We start from the raw sequence: 13770 nt of genomic DNA, 5'->3' as shown, positions 1-13770 counted from the left end.
AGGATCTACATGAGATTGACAAATAATTCTGAGCTGGGACACAGGAAATGCAAAGGGAAGACATCCAAACAATGACTTGAAGGTGCTGTGAGGTTCAGCACAGGAGGAGACAGGAGGGCCACCAGATGAGGTCCCAGAGGACAGACCCTAAACCCTACTCTTTACCCAGTGGAGAAAATGCCTCCGTGATTTATACAGGAATACGGGTGGGTACAGCAATGGGAGAGGCAACTGACTGAGGTGGTAATGAGAGACGTGCAGGGCGTCTTCTTGTGGGCTCTCCACTTCTGGGCTGTTCACGAGGTCACCGAAGGCTCTTAAGAATCTACAGGCCTTTATAGGAAAACTGGGCCCTAGGCCGCAAGCTCTTACAGCAGTCACATTTATTCTGGCCAGTTCAGTTAAACAACCTATACACATGGATTGGGAATGAGGTCTTGCAATTCGGTATAGCTTAATGTAATGCTGGGATACAGTCCAGAGTATATTGGGCAGATAATAAAGAAGTATTGGCAAAGTCCCTTGGGGAGCTAGAGAAAAAAACATACAAACCATTAAACTTTCCCACCTGGGAAATCAGGACTCCCAAGCTAATAGGCTAAGCCCTTGATCTTGAGGCTTGTGCTTATGAAACTTATTTCTGCAATGGAGAAGGTAAGCCAACCTACAATTATACCTAAGAGTTACTTCCAGAGAACTCCTTTTGTTGCTCAGATGTGACTTCTCTCTGCAAGGAAAATCATTACCCAACTCTGTAAGGAAAATCATTTCCTCTGTAAGGAATATCACTACCTTCCCCCCTATGTAGGACATGACGTCCAGGGGTGTAAGTCTCCCTGGCAATGTGGGACCAAAAGGGGGAAAAGAAATGTAATAAAACAAAGTATCAGTGGCTAAGAGAGTTCAAATATAATCAAGAGGTTATTCTGGAGATTACTCTTATGCACGCTTCAGCTAGATATTGCAAATTGCCATGGTATGCCAAGCCCCAACCAACAGTATTCCTGTAAATCCTAAAGAATACCAAGGGTTCTATCTAAGACTCTCTAAAAGTTTCAGTCTCTAAGCTTATTTTTCAGAGATGGTTCCTAGGCCAGTTAAGCCCTGAAACAGAAAGGTACCGGTCTCTATAGGAGCATCAACCAGTTGCATCTCCCTATACCATAATGTCAACGTGCCTTTTTAACATGAAGAAGTTAGAGTGGTCATTGCCCAAATATTCCTAAAGATTGGGAGAAGGATCAAAGGAGAAAGAGGAGTTGTAAGAGAGAGATAGGATTTAATAAATGAGTTTATGACTACTGAATCCTTACATTGATATTTCTTATTCTCCAGTGTCTTAGAGCAGCAAGAAGGAAATACCTGAAATTGTGGAACTGTAACCCATTCCATATATTGAAATTTGTTCTATAACTACCTGTTAGAATGTACTTTGAAATTTACCATTTTTTGTATATATATTTCACAGTGAAAAATGTTTTTAAAACAATGCAATGGGAAAAAGGAGTTCAAGGCATTTCCAAAAAAATATTAACTTGATAAAGTGATAGAGTTAGACCATGATATTCTGTTGAATGTCCAGATGATCAAGGTCCCATTGGACTATATTATGACAGAGGACAGGTGAGTTGATACAGCCTGAGGACATGACAATAAATGCATACTTAATTCTATTGCAAAAAAAAAAAAGAATCTACAGGCCCAGCCACCAACCCTAGTGTGGTATAAGGCCTTGAAATTAGGGTTCAATATCCAGTATTGCTTTGACAGCTGATGAAATTGGGAGGGCCTTGAAAGGCCTACTCACAAGTTCCCCTACACCTCTGCGCCTATGGATAAGGTCCCCGAGCCAAACAAGCCTCCTTATCAGGGGGCCCAGGCACTGCTGCTGTGAGAAAGCCAGCCACACGGAGAAACCAGGTGTCAGTATTCGGGTCAGTCCACCTGGTCTTCCTCCCAGGCCTGGTGCCAGCCTTCAGGGAGCAGGGTCAAGTCCCACTGTGCCGGTTCTACACAATCAGTGGGCGCAATAAAATGGCTGTTGTTTTAAGCTGCCAAATTTTGGGGTAGTTTATACTTAACAATCATTACCAGACTAGCATATAAGGCCCTCTTTGGTTCCTTTTGATTCCCTAATCCCTCCTAAATCCCCTGCTTTTTCCTCTCCCCCCGTTTTTTTCATGATCCTTTTGAGAAAAAGCTTGGTTTTAGTATCTCCCAAAAATTTACAGAACCACCTTCTGTCAGGGGGAGCAGCCCTTTGCTTGTCTGATTCTGGCTACCCACTCCCAACCCCACCCCAGCTCTCCTCCCAGCAGCCCAAAAGCCTCCCAGCCACTCACAGATGCTTCGCTGGCCCTGGTTCACCCCCAACAAGTCAGCTTTGAAGAAAAGAGGTAGGGCTCTAAGAGCACGGTGACCTAACCATTTTATAAGTCTGATGGGATTTAGCCTTGGTATTGCTGCCCAATGCTCATTTCTAACTGGCCGCTATCCCATCCTCCCTTTTTACTGAATCATCTCCATCCAATGGCCATGTTTTCCAGCCCCTCCCATATCCTTTTCCCAGCAAATCCCTGAAGACCCCGGACACGTTGCACATATTACCCCTGGCTTCCCATCACCTTTATTGTGTACAATCCTCCCTGGCTTCTCCCCTTCCACCTGAGTGAGCACTCTTGACATTCAGGAATTCAACAACAAATCCTGTTTCCAATGAGGGCCTCCATACTCTTAAACCTCTTTTCTTACGAGCCTCAAAGAGTCTCCCACCCATAAGGAGGGTACTGGAGGTCCCACTCTCTAAAGTGCCCCGATGTGGGTAATAATTTATATGGTCCTCCTAACCAACTCCTGTCCTTCTAGCACTTCATCCCTGGCCTTCCTTGAAATGAGACAAACCCTAACTAATTTTTTCAGCAAGAATGAACAAGAACACACGATTCCCGTTTCTTAAAAGATACCTCAGGTAATGTAAAGAGCCCACTTGTTAAATTGTAGGGCGTTTTTTTCATTGGTGAATTTATCAATACTCTAAATCGCCTCTTTCGCATACAATAAGAGTAATTGAAGAAACAGGGTGACTGCCAATTTCCATTCAGTCTTCAAATTTTATGGGTTTATGTAAAAGTTCTTAATATAGAACTCAATCTAGAGACGCATTTTTTTCCTCTTTAGAAAATTCTAGCTACCAAAATTCCAGAAATTACTTTCTCATTCCCTGATCTTTGATTTTCTCCATTACGTAACAAGAGAGCTAGGGTTGGGGGCCGAATTTCCCATTTAAAGATGACTTTTTACAGTCAGTGAGCAACGTCAGGCAGCTGATGCAGGTGTTGAAACGAATCCCAACTCATGTTCCGATGACTCAGACCCGCGGCCGGGGTCGGGAGGGCCGCCAGGCTCACACGTAAAGCTGGCCGGGCGGCTCCGGGTGGGTGCGCGAGTCCATTGGCCCCAGCGCCGACCTCTGCCCGCGAGCGCCGCCGCCTCCCTTCCCCGCCCCCTGCAGCTCCGCCCTCGCCCCGGCCCTGCTCCGCGCGCGCCCGCCCCTCGCGCCAGTCGCTGACAGCCGCGGCGCTGCGAGCTACCTCTCCTCAGCTCCGGACCGAGGCAGGTAAAGAGCCCCGTAGCCCTCGGGCGCCTGCGGGGGGGCGGGGGTTCAGAGAGCTGGGAGGCGGCGCGGGGCGGCCCGTGGGAGCGCCGGGGTCCCGGAGGCCGAGGCGCGGAGGCTACGGCCGCTGAGCGCGGGAGGCAGCCCTTGACCGTGAGGGGCGCGTCCCAGGCCTGCCCCGGCCTGCTGGCTTCCTTTCGGATGACGCCGCTTGGACTCACTCTGGACGGTTCGGCAGGCCCTTTTCACTCCGAACCGGGGTCGTCGGGGGTCCCCAGGGCGTCTCATGGCCGACGCCGCGGGGCCGCAGGGCGGGGGTTGGGACGCTCGCGGGCCCGGGCGCCCACCGCCCGCGCTGACGCGGCGGCGGAGCCATCCCAGGAGGGGCCCGGCTCCCCGCCGGCTGGAGCTTACGGGCCGGGGCCGGGGCCGGGGTCGGGGCCGGGCCCCCTCTCGGCGAGGCCAGGCCCTCCGCGATGTCCCGAGAGCGCGCCGCGGGCTGCTGGCAGAAGCTCCGGGTTCGCACTGCTGGGAGTCTGGGCCGCCCTCCACCCACGCGACCCGGCCTTACCTGGCGGGGGGGGGGGGGGGGGGGGGCGGTTCTCCAGGTCCCGGCGAGGGGCGGTCTGCGGCGGCCTCTCCCTCCACGCCGGCGGGCCGGGGTCGGAGCGCTATGGCCTGGTGGCCCGGGCCGGCCCCGGGTGCAGGGAGGTCGCGCTAGCCCCGCTTTTCGCGTTCTTTTCTGCCCCTTTGCAGAAGAGTAGCTGGCGATGGAGGGCCCTGCGGGAGGCACCCGGCCCGGCGGCTCTCAAATAATCACATACTGAACATTTGAGACGTTTCCCTTTTCCATAAGAAAAAATTGCAGAGTAGGAGGAAAGGTTTTTTGCAAATCGTATTTGAAGAAAAAAACAGAAAATTAAATTAGAATGTCAGATCTCGGAAAGAATCGACTACCTCAGATTTGAAGGAAGGAAAAAAATCAGATGCAAAATCCTCTTTACACGAACACTGAGAAGCTCTCACAGTGAAAAAGAGTTAGAAATAAAAAGAAAGCAGGGAACTAGGATGTTATCTGCATATCATTTTTATATAACAGTGGTTTTCATAGCTGTGAGAGGAAAATATCAAGGTTATAATAGGTAATTGGTGAAATGAGTTATCTATAGGATACTAATGCAAATGTAGGTTGTTTTACATCTTTTAAATTAAGCAAACAATAACAGTAATATTAACAGCAACCTCTTCCGGACGGTTGCCCTGAAACTTACCTGTTGAAGGGTACAGGGAGGTGACAGGCAGGACTTGGGGGTTAGAAAGATGGCTTTGCATTAACTCATGACTTTGGACATCTTATTTGATTTCCTGATCTTCCTTTTGTCCATTCTCAAAATGGAGGACGTTTCACCCACTTCCAGATTTGTTGCAGAGTTAAACTTTCACCATCCATGTAAAACCGATCCCTTAGTATATATGTATCTATTCTTTTTCCTATTCACACCCATTGATGACACAGAATCCGTTTCCACCCTTCATTAAGCAGTTGGGTGACACTTTATAAGAAGTTAGATCCTGGAACTCCACTCCTGGGAATTTACCTGCAACGGAAGAAACAAACAACAGCAAGCGCATATGCAGGCACATTTTCAGGCAACTTGATCTAAAATTAGAACTGGGAAATAACCTAAATGTATAACAGGTAGGACAGTAGCTAAGAAAATCATGGCTTAATACCTGAAAGGAACATTATGTAACCATCAGAAATCATGCTTATGAAGCCTGTTGTATATAGAAGAAACTGAGATGTCAAAGTACAGGTTACTAAGCTGTCTACTTACACATGATGTATATCTGAAAAATTTGAAAGAGAAAAAAGCACAAGAAAAATATTTTAACAGAAATTATAGATTTTAATTTTCTTTTTGTTGATACAGTACTTTTACTATAATTAATTTTTAAAAATATTTCACGTTTAAAATAATGTAATTTTAAAAAATATTTAAGAATTATAAAAAATAATTCTTAAAATGGAACAGACCCACAGTTTCCTGTGTGAGGGAAAAAGGGAGAAAATCTTCAGGGGGGTTGCTTCATAGAATAAATTGGGTCACTTATCAATTTCTTTGTTTTAGAACAATTTATTTGGGAATTATCAGTTCTTTACATGTTTCATCATTGTATCCTTCCTTTCCTTTAGGTGAGAAGTAAAGAGGTTAATTATTTTATAGTTTTGATTTTATATTTTTGTAGAAAATCATTCCCTTAGCTTTCAAATTTAGAAACAGTTGTGCATGATGCTTCCTCATTATTTTAAAACATTTTTAGGCAGCCTCTTTTCCTATTTCAAATACTCTGGTTTTTTCTTGAATAGATTTATTAGTGGTTTATTGATTTATATATGTATTTTTTTAAGAATCGTTTCTTATATTTATTTATCAATTCTACTTTTTGGATTTTAAGGGCTTCTGAATATATTTCAAAATGAACAGTTTCAGCCAGGTTGAAGCATTCTGTCTTCCTGGAGGCACAGATCCAGCTTAGCTGAGCAACGACAGATTGTACATGCCCTGCCTAGAATCTCTGTGGTCTTGTAGTGGTTAAAAGTCACCAGCTGCCACTGGAAATGAGGGTTGGGACAGGCTGTGCTCACAACCCCTTGCCCAAGAGGCCATTGAGGTCTATATATAACTCAAGCCTATTACATCATCATTGATCGGTAAAGGCAGCTTGATTTTGCAGAGAAAGGACCACACCTCTTTCCTAGAATTATGTTGAATTACATAAGAGAGCAATCATTTTAGAAGTAATAAAAGCAGAAAACAACAATAATCCTATAACAAATATTTCTATATCACTGAGCATGACTATCAACCAACTGATAAAAACCAAGGCAAAAGGTTTTCTAAACTATAGTTTTAACTTACCTATTCCATTCTCGCATTTTGGATCTTATTTCTTTTTCCCTGGCTGTGAACTGTTGCCTATTAAACATTCAGAACGTGTCAGTATCTAACCCACTGACTGCCAGAGCATTATAAAATAATGCTTGAGAGAACAGTGTGTTGCAGCAGTTCCTGTGTTTGGGAGATTTTTTCCCTCAATTTGTTAAACAATCCTGGTATCCTTTTTTTTTTGTATTCTACTTCTTATTGTTGCAATATTGTGCATTCAAGGAAAATGTGCCCTTTTGTGAAAAGCATCATAAAATGTGAATTGTTAAGCTTCTGAAAACGTAGTTCCCAAGACTGACAAGTAGTGCAATTCCCTGGAACGTTTGTACAGTCCCAAAACCTGTTGCTAGACACTCAGGCTGTTGACCTGGGTTAGGTTCCAGCAGTGTTGGTTTTTAAAAGCTCTTCAGGTAATTCTGACATTGGGCCAGAAGGAGGACCCTTTGTCTTTCTCAATCCAGAGATGGGCCTCAGCACGCAGCAAGAAACCCCCACCCCAAAACTCGGTGTAAATTTTGTACAACTTTTATCAGATTCTTTAAGAAAAGATTAAAGTATGACAAATGAGTTCTACTTAGTTCAAGAAAGAACAAGAAGTTCTCCTGGGGTAGGGGTCGGGGGTAGGGGCAGTATCCGTGGAATGGCGGGTAGGCACCATTTGATCACTATTTGACCAAAATCATTATTTGATCCTTGCCTTTCCAATTAAATTTAAATTTAAATTAAATTTAAAGCTGTAATATATTCTGGCTCCAGCGTGTTTCTCAGTAGAATGGAAGGTTTTGCTTACTGTATTTGGATCCCAGCTCCCCCACTTTGGACCGTTCTTTCCTGACTCTTTATCATCATCTATAAATGGGAATAAGGATCAATGTGATAACCACTGACTTTTTTGTACCTTCCCTCGAGTTCCATTGCTCTGTCATTCTGCTCATGTACCAATGCCACATTATCGTATTTATTGTTGCTTTATAATACATTCTAATATCTAGCAGAGCAAGTGCCCCCTGCATTATCTTTTTCAAACATTTCCTTAATCTTTTTAATATTTAGTGCATGTATGTGTGTATATATATTTTTTTTTTAATTAACTCTGTGAATTGTGACTGAAATTGTGTTGACTTTATGAATTATTTGGGGGTAAAATGATAATCTTTCAATATTGGTTTTTTCTTCCAAAAAAATGTGGTATGTCTCTCTCTTCTGTGTCTCTCAGTAAAGTTTTATAGTGTTGTCCATAGAAGCCCCACTTTTTATTTTTAGATTAAATCCTGGATAGTTTTAATTTTTAATTGCCATTGTGAATGGAATGTCCCCCCCCCACCCCATAAATTTTCTATCTAGTTATAACTCAGTTAGAGGATCACTGATTTTTTTATATATATTGATTTCAAAAGCAGCCACCTCTAATGAGCTAGATATTTGGGAGTGATTTTCCTGAATTTTCCAGATAGAAAATTATACTTGGCTAGAATTTCCAGAACAATTTAAAATAACAACAATGCCTTGTTTCTTGTCTTGTTTCCTGCATTAACAGGACCACTTTTCTCTTTCAATTAAGAGAGGGATAGGCTTTCGGCTTGTGATCACTTCTCTTGATTACATAAACCCGTCTACTCCTCCTTTCTAAAGGTGGCTTTGCTGTCCATGGACATCAATTTGTCCAAGTATAGTTTAGAATAAATGGTATCTTATTGAGCTCTTCAAAAAAATTCAACTAGAATTTTGGTTGGCATTTTATTGAAACCATAGGTTTGTATAATACTAAGTTGTTCCAACCAAGACCATGGAATGCCTTTCCTTTTTTTTAGATCATCCTCTGTGCTCTTTAGAGTTGTAATGTTTTTGTCCCTGTCGAGAGTTTCTCTTCTCTCAATTAAGTCAGTTCCTTAAAGCTTAGTTGCAATTGTGAATAACTTATTTTTTAAATCATTTTTTTTTCCTAGTCAGTTATTGCTGAAATGGAGAAATGCTACTGACGTTTATAGGCTAATCTTTTATCCCACAACCTTGCTGGACTCTAGTATTGGTTCTCATATTTCCTGTTGATTCTGTTGGGTTTTCTACGTAGACAATCACATTAATGCAAATGACGACAGCTTAAGCTCTTTCATTCCAATTCAAGTACCTGTTTCTTGTTTGCACTTGGCATTTGGCACAGCCTCTAGTCCTGAGAGGGGGCACACCCTTTTCTTTTCCTACTCTTAAAGGGAATGCCTCTAAAACTTATCCTGAAGTGGTTGCTATTTTTGTCATATAGCCCTTATCAGGTTACAGACATTTTCTTCTATTCCTCAAATAGCTGTTAACCATTATAAAGTGTTTAACAGAATGTCTTGAATGCTTTGTAAATAAATATGGTTCTCTTTAGATAACGATTTTAGTTTTTTTCTTATGCTTTCTTAGAGATGTTTTCATACTCATTCACTCATTCAGCGTTTTTTCTGCGTATCTGAGTCAGGCACCATTCTAAGCGCTAGGGACACAGCTGTGACCAAAACAAACCTCTGCCCTATGGGAGCTTACATCCCAGTGGAAGAGATGAAGGATAAGCCTGTGATAATGTATCAAGTAGCCATAATTGCCCTGGAGATAAATGTAGTAAGGGGATAGTATAGGGGTGCTGATTTAGGGAGGGTGGTATGAAAAGCCCCTCTGAGCTGACAGTGGAGCAGACGAGCCCTATGATTAACTGAAGGAAGAGCCTTCCTGATAGTGGGAATAGCAGGTGAGAAGGCCCAGAGGTAGGAAAATGCAGCTGGAGCCAGGTCTTGTCGGGTATAATTGGCATAGTCAGGACTTTGGTGTTTATCCTAAGTATGAAAGAGCAACATTTGGGTAGTTAGGGGGCAGGGGAGGTGGCACCATGTAACCTGTATATTAAAAGGCTCCCTCGGGCTGCAGAATGGAGAACATGATGCAGACAAAGGAAGAAGCTGGGAGGCTAGGCGAGAAATGGTAGAGTCTTCAGCCAGGATCTAGTGTTGGAAAATGTGGGATTTGGGATTTATTGTCAAGGTAGACTGATAGGATTGGTATGATAGATTTAATACATGGTGTGAAAGAGAAAATTCAAGAATAACTCCCAGGTGTTGACTAGGTTTGGCTCTCCACAGGGGTGAATGAAAAAGTTGTCATAAAAACCCTTCGGATTGGGAGTTGTTAACTAAGGTAATAATAATAATCCTCCAGTTCAGTTCCCTGAGGTGTTTGAACACAAGTGTGTGAGCTGGGTCCCATGAGAAAGTGGAGGGGTGCCTAGGGAGGCAGGCCTGCAAAAAACTGGGGTGCTCGGAAATGCGGAGTGCAAGAAAGGCCAGTCAGCACGTCCCAGGATCCCTACCCAAAAGAGTCTCCAGAAATCCTAGTTAGCCTGATCTAACTTAACTCTATTTATAACTTATAAATGTATTTTAATTTTTTACCACCAAGACAGCACGTCTGATTTTAATAGTGGTAGAAGAATAAACAGTATCAGTTCATTCGTTGGTTTAGCAATTCTTCCTATAAATGTTCCCCAACTTAATGTTTAGCTCTGAAGGATGTAAAAACTCATTTTCTGATATTTGAGGCCACTTTTATTTGTCCTTTTACTGGGGACAAAACTAACATCAGTGTTAGGGGCTTACCATCTTATGTAGTATGGCATGTAATGACACATGACGACAGTTTGATCTCTCTTTGGACCGGAACGCGCAGGCTAATAAGATCTTTAATCTGAAAGGAGATTTTTACTTTGCCAAATGTAGATTCCACAAAGGGTCATGAACTGTCATCCAGGTGAGTTTTTTTTTTTCTTGAACTACACTAGCCCTGTTAGATGACTGTTTCTTTTGTACTAAAAATTAGAAGAAAATAAGTTACTTATAAACAGTAAATGCCGAACTGAAACTCATCAGAGAGCTGAGTGACTGCCTTTCTTACCCCACCTCGGGTACGGTTACATACCTGGATGCATACAAAGAGAGAGATTGAGATGAATTTACAAGTGAGCTTGCAAAATACTTGATAGTTCCTATTTCCAATGAAATTATATTGAGAATCCCTTTGAGGAAGTTCTTGGCATTTCTGCATGTAGGGGACATTAATTCTTTCTCATAAACATCTATCATATGCTGCTCAGTACCAGGCAGTGCCCTGGCCTCTCCTTACATTCCTGCAGAGGAAGGACAACATTAATAAATAATTATTAATTAGTTTACTCTAATTACAGTTATTTAATTATTGTAGTGCCCACCCAGGGTCTTCCTAACTAGACAGTAGACTTCACAGGACGTCCATGGGCCACACTTGGCTCAGCTTACCCAGAAGTTCCTCTCCAGCAGGGGGAGTCCTTGTCCTTGCATAAGTTCACGCCGCAACCAGGACCTTGTTTCCACCCCCAGCCCCCACAAGCGACTGCTCTGGGCTAGGGAATGAGATCCATGTTGGTGGACAAAGGGTTCCCCTGAGCATAGAAGCCCTGTGCCCCACAGGAGCGGGGATCCCTTATAATAGTCTGATAGCTGCTTCCAGAGTCCCCCAAGGACATGCCCAGGTGAAATAACTACTGAAAAGCTCAAAGCAATGGCAAACCAACCAGATATTTTTCATTTTCAGTTTTCCCAGTCCAGATGCAATTTGCCAATCAGCAATTATTTTTACCATAAGCAGTGTTGCCAGCATTGCACTTATCGGGTTTCCAGGAAGCAGAACTAGAAATTAATATAGGTCAAACTTGTCCTTGGAAGAGAAAGAGCTTCGCTAACCTTTCACATGCTGTGAGTAGAAGTGCAGCATATCAAGGGCATTTATAACTGAGGAATCCAGCATGATTGCTATTTGTTCATTCATTCATTCATTATGCAGCAAAAGCAGCCGCTCTAGGTTTCAACACTGACATCCACTTCTTTTTGCAGATCAGCCATCATGGTGAAAAGCCACTTGGGCTGCTGGATCTTGGTTCTCTTTGTGGCCACATGGAGTGAGGTGGGCCTCTGCAAGAAGCGACCAAAGCCTGGAGGAGGATGGAACACTGGGGGAAGCCGATACCCGGGGCAGGGGAGTCCTGGAGGCAACCGCTACCCACCCCAGGGTGGTGGCTGGGGTCAGCCCCACGCTGGTGGTGGCTGGGGTCAGCCTCATGCTGGCGGTGGATGGGGCCAGCCTCACGCTGGCGGTGGATGGGGCCAGCCTCATGGTGGTGGCGGATGGGGTCAAGGTGGCACCCACAGTCAGTGGAACAAGCCCAGTAAGCCGAAAACCAATATGAAGCACGTGGCGGGAGCTGCCGCAGCCGGGGCAGTGGTGGGGGGCCTCGGTGGCTACCTGGTGGGGAGCGCCATGAGCAGGCCCCTCATACATTTTGGCAATGACTATGAGGACCGCTACTACCGAGAAAACATGTACCGTTACCCCAACCAAGTGTACTACAAGCCCGTGAACCAGTACAGCAGCGAGAATAATTTTGTGCATGACTGTGTCAACATCACCATCAAGGAGCACACGGTGACCACCACCACCAAAGGGGAGAACTTCACCGAGACCGATATCAAGATGATGGAGCGTGTGGTCGAGCAGATGTGCATCACGCAGTACCAGAGGGAGTCCCAGGCTGCTTATTTCCATGGAGGGTCGGGCACAGTCCTCTTCTCCCCTCCTGTGGGCCTGCTCATATCTTTCCTCATTTTCCTGATAGTTGGATGAGTAAAGTCTTCCCATTTGCCCCGTCTCTTTGGTTTTTACCACGTTGGGAGAGGGGGTATTTACCTGCAGCCCTTTTAGTGGTGGTGTCTCATTCTGGCTTCTCTCTTTGTCACCCATAGGTTAATTCACCTGGCACTGATGGGCACTGGGAAATGTAGACACAGGATGCTATTTATTCAAGCCGCCTTTGGTCGAGTCCTTAATAGGTTGATGCTAGAAACTAAAAAAAAAAAAAACAGGTTGATGCTAATACCAAGCTGATAAGGCTATAACAGCAAATAATTCTTGGTTGGTGTAGGCTTCTTTTTTGTCTAGTGAGACTAGACAAAACAGTTTTTAAATGGCTAAAGATCTCCAGGCCTTCCACAGCTAGAATCCAGTAAACTCATGTCCCAGTTTAGCAGCGACTTCATAGCAATCTGGAAAATTTTTAGAAATCTGTTCTAAGAAAACCTGACTGCACTTTCTTGCTCAAACAGCATTTCCGCCAGATCTGGAAGGAGGCCACATGATATACATTCAGGAAAAAAAAAAATTAGAAATCCTTAGCTCTTAGACTGTGGGCTCAGCCTGGGGCAGGGGGCGGGAAGGGGCGTTCCTGTCCTTTGCATGTTGTGGTACAGAACACACTGCAGCTGTTGCATCAAGAGTAAATATTCATGCAACAATAGTTCTCTGACCAGGGGACATTTTCACAGGGAATGAATCTACTGTATATAAAAGGCTTTTGGGATCTGTAGGAGGCAGTCTCCCATTTTGGATGTTTACAGTATCTACATGTAGCATTCCTTTCTACAGTAACATAAACTATAGGTGATTAAGGCAGCAAAAATTAAATTAGATTCTAGACACTGAAGGCAGCTCTCCTTTGTTCATTTACCTGGAAACCTGAATAGTTGTTAACATGTTTGGTTGAAGCCAGGAGGTTTTATCATGAGAAAGCTGCAGCTGTTAAAAGCAGGATTATCATAGAGGATTATGTAATGAATAAGTGGTTGGTATACAAAGCAAAATATTTGCAATTTTGTTACTGTCTCATAACTCAATAATCAGAACTAGGTCAAGGTCTTAGTTTCTGTAATTGGCTTTTGAATCAAAAAATAGGCAGATGGTCTAAGAGTACTTCAGGTTAGAGATGATATGCATATGATCCATTGAAAGTGGAAAAAATGTTAATGTTATTTAAGTAAGGTAAAATGATTCCCTGAATTGTTCACTATTGTCACCTAGCATAGATATATTACTACTATTCTGCAATGTAATTTGCTTGCACTGTGGATATTCTATGTAAAAATATATATATAGCATATGACAAGCAGAAGATTTGTTTAGAGCATTAACTTAAGTATCTAATGCATTAACTGTTTTTTGTAAGATGTTAATACTTAATATGTGGGAAATCTTTTTGCGTGGTCTTGGGCTTACAATGTGCACTGAATAGTTTTGTATAAAAGTCCAAAATGGACACCATTAACTGGTCTTTGAAATATGCATGTACTTTATATTTTCTATATTTGTAAC

At 43.4% G+C, this 13770-nt stretch overlaps 1 protein-coding gene across 2 annotated transcripts; it reads left to right on the top strand.

The window, feature by feature from the left end:
- The first annotated feature begins 3528 nt into the window (after positions 1-3528).
- PRNP (prion protein (Kanno blood group)) lies at positions 3529-12505 on the top strand. Of its 2 annotated transcripts, none has more exons than XM_077116419.1 (2): positions 3529-3612; positions 11463-12505. In XM_077116419.1, exon 2 carries the CDS (start codon positions 11473-11475, stop codon positions 12247-12249), a length of 777 nt encoding a protein of 258 aa, XP_076972534.1. In that variant the 5' UTR covers positions 3529-3612; positions 11463-11472; the 3' UTR covers positions 12250-12505. The 2 variants fall into 2 exon arrangements, with proteins under 2 accessions (XP_076972534.1, XP_076972526.1); XM_077116411.1 differs by having other exon boundaries at positions 3545-3616.
- The last annotated feature ends 1265 nt before the right edge of the window (positions 12506-13770 follow it).

This window comes from Tamandua tetradactyla, chromosome 1 (assembly GCF_023851605.1).
Source record: "Tamandua tetradactyla isolate mTamTet1 chromosome 1, mTamTet1.pri, whole genome shotgun sequence".
Taxonomy (NCBI): Eukaryota; Metazoa; Chordata; class Mammalia; order Pilosa; family Myrmecophagidae; genus Tamandua; species Tamandua tetradactyla.
The sequence above is the reverse complement of the archived record's forward strand: the minus strand, read 5'-3'. Positions and strand labels throughout refer to the sequence as shown.

Coding starts and splice junctions, on each gene's coding strand:
- PRNP (XM_077116419.1), top strand. CDS start 11,473: ATGGTGAAAAGCCACTTGGGCTGCTGGATCTTGGTTCTCTTTGTGGCC.